Consider the following 7,349-nt stretch of genomic DNA (forward strand, 5'->3'; position numbering starts at 1 on the left):
TTTTCATTGGATGCTCTATTAACATTAGAATAAGGCGGCGGCTGTGGTGCTGACGTTACCGTGCTGAATCATTAATGACCGTTAAATTGACATCATATTAAATATGATAGTGTACATTAAAGAGTGTCAGATCTGTAATTTCATTTCTCATATGTATTTAATGTGGTGTATTAACTGTTGAAATAATTGCTAAATTAAATATTTTCGTGCGCTCTTATGGTTTAATAAATAAAAAGACTTTGCGTGCTTTTAATATGTCGTATATGTGATTTATTTATATATTATGTGGGCTATTTATCTATTATGTATAATTGGAGTATGATATTGTTATTATTTTAACAAAATTATTTAAAAATATAAAAATCTAATAATAATTAATTTTTATTGATACACTAAAAAATTGCAGTACTATATATTTTTTAAATATATTTCTTGTGCTTTTTTGCTACACGCGTGTGATTTTCTAGTCATATTGTGTTGCTGTTTTTTGTATATGAACTTGTATAAAAGTTATATTTATTTTGTGTTGTGTGTGTACTATTATTGTGTTAGATATGTGATGTTTTTCTATGTAACATTTGCTATTTAAAATAATGATTCGTTATTAGTTTAATAAAATTATTGAATAATCTACTATGTGCCTTTAATATATTGTATATGTGATTTATTTATTTGTAGCACGTCCTATCAATGTATTTATATTAAATATGATATTATTATTTTAATAAAATTATTAAAAAATTATAAAAACATAATCATTACTTTACTGACGCACTGGAATATTTGTTTTAAGGATTCAGAGTTTATTTATAATGTTTATTATATATTTTTATAAATGTATTTATTGTACTTTTTTATGCACTGTGTGTGATTTTCTACACATATGTGTTGTTGTTTCTTTTTTTATGATGTGAGAACCCGTAATCGTTAGTCGAAAGTGCGCATTGGGTAAACCCCCGACATTTGCACTTTTCATATGTCCTTATGGAATATTTAATTTTTCCGGAGCATTTGCTGCAGGAATATATGACCTGGTGACTCTGCTAGAGTCATTAAATGCATCCGGTAACTGATTTGCAATTTGTTGCAAATGTACAATTCTTTGTTCTCCCCCTAATGTCGGAAAATTTGTTTCGTCAAAATGACAATCTGCGAATCGTGCATTAAACAGATCACCCGTCATTGGTTCGAGCTATTTAATTATCGACGGTGATTCGTACCCGACATAGATTCCCAATCGACGTTGGGGACCCATTTTTGTTCGTTGAGGTGGTGCAATCGGTACGTAAACCGTTTATCCAAAAATCCTCAAATGAGAAATATTGGGCTCTTTTCCAAACACTAATTGTGTTGGAGAGTATTTCTGATAACTTGTCGGTCTAATTCGCACAAGTTCTGCTGCATGTAATATTGCATGTCCCCAAGCAGAGAAGGGGAGTTTGGATTTCATCAATAATGGTCTGGAAATTAATTGCAGTGTTTTGATAAAGGATTATGCCAGACCATTTTGGGTTTGGACATAAAGAATAGGGTGTTCAACGGTTATTACCAAAGTCATGCAATAATCGTCAAATGCTTGTGATGAATATTCACTGGCATTATCGAGACGAATTTTCTTTATTGGATACTTAGGAAATTGTGCTTGCAACTTAATTATTTGTGCAAGTAACCTTGCAAATGCTATATTACGCGTAGATAGCAAACATGCGTGTGACCATTTCATTGATGTATCAATGAGCACCACAAAATATTTAAATGGCCCATATGGTGGATCTACAGGTCCACATATATCACCCTCAATTCTCTCCAGAAAGGATGGGAATTCAATCCCAACTTTGCTTGGTGACAGCCTGATTATCAATTTTCCTTGTGAGCATGCAGCACATGCGAATTCACTTGAATTCAAGATATTTCAATCTTTCAATGAATGACCAATGGAATTTTTGATTATTCGCCTCATTATAGTATTTCCAGGATGCCCGAGCCGATCATGCCAAATCAAAAATTCATTTGATTGCGTAGACTTCAGGTCTACTGCATATGTTTCAACAGTACTTATTTTGGCATAATACAAGCCAGAGGACAATGAAGCAGTTTCGCAACTGCACATTTATTTCAATTTATGATTTTTTTAATCACCAAATATTTATTATTTGCCTCGTCCATTGTTTCAATATGATATTCGTTTCTATGAATATGAGTGAAACTCAGTAAATTTCTTCGAGCTTTACTCGAGAATAGTGCATTTTGTATTTCAAGTGTAATTCCTTCAGGGAAACAGATAAGGGCCCTTATGGAACCTTCAATTGTCGCAGTGCCACTTATTGTGCTGACTTTTGATTTTCCCAACTTCAGGTGGGAGAAATACTTTTTGTATTTCAATATTGTGTGCGTGGTCGCACTATCGATTAGACAAATATTGTCGTCTTTATAATATGTATTGTGACACGTGGCATTCATATTCTTTTCAGAATAAAACAAACAAAAAGATAATACATTAATATAGCGATGGAATACAAAATGATACAAAAAGAAGGGTATTACAAAAAGTATAGGGGGTACAAAGAGTAATAGAGCAGTACAATATATAGTCACTTGGCACCTTCAAGGTGCTCAAGGAAGTTTGTTGTATCAAGATGTATAAGGTCGTTGTTTAGGACATCATCATATGTGTCATCATTGTTTTGTTCAGTGAGGTTTACATCAGCGGATGTGTTCTTCAATACATCATCATATGCGTCATCATTATTCTGCTCAGAGAGATTTACGTCAGCAGACGTACTTTTCCCTTTCAGCGAAGCTTGGTACAAATCAACCAAATGCTTAGGCGTTCTGCAGACGCGCGACCAGTGTCCCTTTGTGCCGTACCTGTGACACTTATCTTCATAATTTCTTTTATGCTCTTCATTCTGCCACTTTAGGGGCTTGTATGCTTTCTTGCCATTATTTCGACGAGGTTGGGGACGGTCGCGTTTTTGGCCCCTACCATATCTCCGGCCTTTGTTGTTTCCTTGGCCTAGATTTTCAGACTATACCGTATTCGCTTGAAGGAATGGGCTAGAACCTATTGGCCTGAAATTCATGATTTTTCAACAACAATTGGTTGTTTTGTTCTACCAACAAAAGACAGGCAATAAGGGCTGAATATATTTTGAAGCCTTCATCTCTATATTGTTGCTGTAAAAGCAGGTTTGAGGCTTGGAATGTGGAGAATGTTTTTTCCATCATGTGATTGTCATTAATATTCTCGCCGCATAGGTTCAACTGTGAAGTGATCTTGAACATGGTGAAATTATATTCAGTGACTGATTTGAAGTCCTGCAACCTCAAATTGTGCCATTCGCTGCGGGCTTTCGGCAATATGATCAACTTCAGGTGATCGTATCTTTCTTTTAGTTTATTCCATAAGTCAAGAGGATTCTTGACTGTGAGATATTCCATTTTCAGTTCTTCATCGATATGATGTCGGAGGAATATCATTGCATTTGCCCGGCTCTGATTTGTGGCATTATTGCCTATCACAATCGTTTCACCCAGGCCCATCGATTCTAGATGCGTTTCAACATCCATGGCCCATAACAAATTTGCCAGAAATGACAAGTGGGACGAATTCCTGTTTTGCAATGTTAGTAGTCATAATAATATTGAAATATACCTACCATGACGGAAAAACAAATCGTATTGATAACGTGTTGTAAATATTAATATTATAGGAATAACAAGTAGGAATATTAATTATCCCTACAGCTAATCACTATTTTGTATAAATATTAATATAATATATTTAGTGTATATATGTATTATAGTATGCAATATATGAGTATATATATTATGTAGGCATATATAATATGTGAAGTGTAATATATTATATATATATATATAAATGTGTGTGTTAAAGGAGAAAGAGAGATACGCGATGTGATATGAAATTGATTGTTTTCAATCTATGTCAAAATAAATATAATAGGTCTAATATTTATAAGGAGGTTAGGACCTACAATACTAGGTTGAGAGAGAATAAAAAATTCATCCAATAATAAAGGAGTATGTATGTAAGGACAAAACATTCACATCCAATATTATGAACTGTACACGTATGATGCATGTGTATGTAATATAAATCAAAATTTAAACTAAAAGTTAATTATAAAAAATATTAGTATATTATATAATATAATATAATATAATATAAATTAAATATAATTATATAATAAAAAATTATAAAATTTAAAACGAATCAATAATAAATATTTATTTTTATTTTTATTAATATTAATATTATTTTAATATTTTAATTTTATACAAACAAATGAATAATTAATAATGAATACTTTCGTCCGTCCCTAATCAATTATCAATTTATTGCACATTCACAGCCGCTGCCGCCGCCCGCACTAGCTTATTCCTCTAGCTCTTTCTTCTTCCCCAGTTCTTAATTTTCTTAATTTTTCTTATTCATTTTCCTCTCATTTCATTGTGCTTGGAAGTAATTGGTTTTTTGTAGATTCGTGCGTTCCTCTGCTGTTGGTTTAGTTTTGGAATCAGTTGGGGAGCATTTTGCTAGCATCGAGTGCTTGAAGTTGGGGATTGATTGGTAGTTTTGATCCAGAGGAGCAATGCCGATGGAGTCTGTTGATTCGTTGCCGAATTACGTGAAATCCAGCTGCCGCTCTAACACAAAGAAAGAAAATTCGTTGGTAAGCTCCTTGTTTCCGTTTCTCGGGATCAAATTTAGTTTCGGTTTCGTGTATTTTGCAGTGATGAGTTTTCATGAGAAGTAAAGTTTCAGTTGCCTTTGTTGATTACTATTTTTAGGGTTCAAATGTGACATTGTTTCTGCTTGATGGTTTTGGAATTTAAAACTACAGAAATTGATGTGTCGATTGACGATGAATTCTAAGTAGAGATTTGATATGCTGTTTGATTTCATTAAAAGGGAGGAAGTGAATGTGATTAAAACATCTCCTTGACTTCTTCAATTGGGAAGTCCACCATTAAAGGTCTTAGAAACACTGGAATCAAATACAGAAGCAATAATAAGAAGACAGTGAAGAGTTTTGGGAGTGTTAGGTCATTCAGGAGAAAAGAAAAGACAAGATTGATTCAAGTGAATATGACTAGTTTCAAGAGGAGAGTTGAATCATATGCACCATAATTCATTAGATAACATTCTTGGTCTTTGCTACATATATTATTATGTTACTTCTTGCTCAGATTTCGCACCATAAAAGGACAAACTGTTTACATCTGCATTCACCTGTACAAATAAGAACTAATAATCTGTATCATAGTTAACATAATTATTGATTTATTTGTGTTTGTGTGCATACCATTTTTGTGGAGGGGTATCCAACAGAGTTCCTATTAGTGCTCTTCTACAGATTCTTTGGCTTCTCTCTAGCCTTGCCTCTCGGCATTGCCTCCGAACCACATCTCAGCTCACGGATCACCCCATGTCAATATTCAACCAAAATGACAAAGATGGAGTTTTTACTGGTGTTAGGTGAGATGTGTCTGAACTTGTGGGTTTGGTGTTGATGTGATTCTAGGCACGATAGAATTCATTCCGTAAACATATTTGCGGTTTTTTTGAATCATCCATGGATTGGTTAAATATGATATGAGTATATATGTATGTTATGCATACCTTTGGTTGAGAGCTAGCTAGCTAGCTTATCCAATCCATAATTGTTGTTGTTTATGAAAGTAAGTTCTTGTATGTGTTATGTTAGTTATTTAGACTTCTGTGATGAAAAGAATATTTCGATTGAAAAATAACAGAGTCTGTATCTCATCTGCATCTGCTCAAAGAATATTTTGATTGAAAGATAAGCATAGAGTTTATATCTCATTTGCATCTGCTCAAAGAATACATCAAATCAGGGACTCTTTAGTGGTTGAATATTGACATGAGATACCTATTGCTAGTGTTACCATGATGTAATTTTCTTAGATGCCTTTGAACCCAATATAGCATTGTGTTTTTTTTTTTATGATTTGATTTCTTAATTATATGACTCTTTCGCAATGCTTGTCTGCGGGGTTTGTGTTAATATACTTATTTCAAGTTCATCAACCATATTGCGTTAATTGTATTGGAGTTGCATGTAGATAACAGTTTCTGCTTTTGATGCTTAGACTATGTAGCATGTATTGATCATGTTTATATTTTGGGATGTAGGTAAAAATTTTGAAAAGTTCTGAGTTGTCACATTAGTATCAATAAAGTTACTGTTTTGTATGACAATGGCAACATAACACCTGGAGGCGTAAGAAATGGTAAGTTTACTATCACTGGATTATGAATTTTACATGGCTTATATTTTTTTTGTGTGGCTACTATAGTTTGATTTTTTAAAAATGATTGTGCTCTAGGTACACCTGTAATGACTTCAAGAGGTTATCTGGAAGTTGATTTTGAAACAATAGCTGAATTTTTTAGTCAAGTTGCCCATATTGCTAGTTCTATAGAGAAAGAACATGGGAAACAACCAAAATGATTTATGAAAGGACTTGAGAACAATGAAATGATTGAACTCCGGAACCGAGTTGAAAGCTTTGCTTTTCACAGTTTGCCATGCCGGGATTTGATGGATGATTTATTATTATATATTTTTTTAGTTACAATTTTAGTTGTTTTTTGCAAGATATTTTGGTAATTGAAAGTCGATTTATACATTCATCTTATATATGTTACTTGTGGTACTGATACTAAATATATTTTGTTCGTATGTAGTCTATTAGACTCTGTTTTAGTTTTTGTATCTTTGATTAGAGATATTAATCAAATCGTTATATTGGTTTGATTGCGAAGGATTGAATTAATATTTGTTATATAGGTTTCAGAAATATCAGCATAAACGAGCAAAAATAAATAAATAAATTGAATAGGCAGTACCACATAAATTGCGATGGAATTAACAATAGTTATATTCCTTCACAATTTGTTAACTTTGCATAATACCTTTATGTAGTAAAAATCTGTGGCAAAAAATTGCGACGGAAATAACGGTTACAATTTCTATGACAATTTTTTGCAACGGAAAATTTAAATGGTCACTTTGTATTACTACAATAGTATTTACTAACACTACCACTTGGATGCAAATTTCATTGCAATTGTAAGTTGCGACTAAAATATTGTCTGTTGTGACAAAATATTTCCGTAGTAATTTACAATTTTTTTTGTAGTGCATAAAGAAACGATTTTCTAACCGATTGTGTAGTTAAGGAGGCGAAGGTGATAGCAAAGACAAACATATCTTTGGCTTTGACAACACAAAGTGAAGTACGGAAATTCTTTTCGACTGTTGATGACTTTCTCCTCGAACCACATAAATGCACCACAA

The 7,349-nt window shown here is 32.8% G+C and overlaps 1 protein-coding gene across 1 annotated transcript; it reads right to left on the reverse strand.

The window, feature by feature from the left end:
• Nucleotides 1-2,591: 2,591 nt before the first annotated feature.
• Nucleotides 2,592-3,570, reverse strand: LOC127249064 (uncharacterized). Its single transcript, XM_051271656.1, has 2 exons — nt 3,118-3,570; nt 2,592-3,029 (listed from the first exon to the last, which is right to left on the reverse strand). The coding sequence occupies exons 1-2, from the start codon at nt 3,568-3,570 to the stop codon at nt 2,592-2,594; spliced, it is 891 nt and encodes a 296-aa protein (XP_051127613.1).
• Nucleotides 3,571-7,349: the final 3,779 nt, after the last annotated feature.

The sequence above is a fragment of the Andrographis paniculata genome, unplaced genomic scaffold (genome assembly GCF_009805555.1).
Source record: "Andrographis paniculata isolate CXL003 unplaced genomic scaffold, ASM980555v1 Contig35END, whole genome shotgun sequence".
NCBI lineage: Eukaryota > Viridiplantae > Streptophyta > Magnoliopsida > Lamiales > Acanthaceae > Andrographis > Andrographis paniculata.

Coding starts and splice junctions, on each gene's coding strand:
- LOC127249064 (XM_051271656.1), bottom strand. CDS start 3,570: ATGGATGTTGAAACGCATCTAGAATCGATGGGCCTGGGTGAAACGATT. Junction 3,030..3,117: donor TTATTGCCTGTCTTTTGTTG/GTAGAACAAAAC, acceptor AATACGGTATAG/TCTGAAAATCTAGGCCAAGG.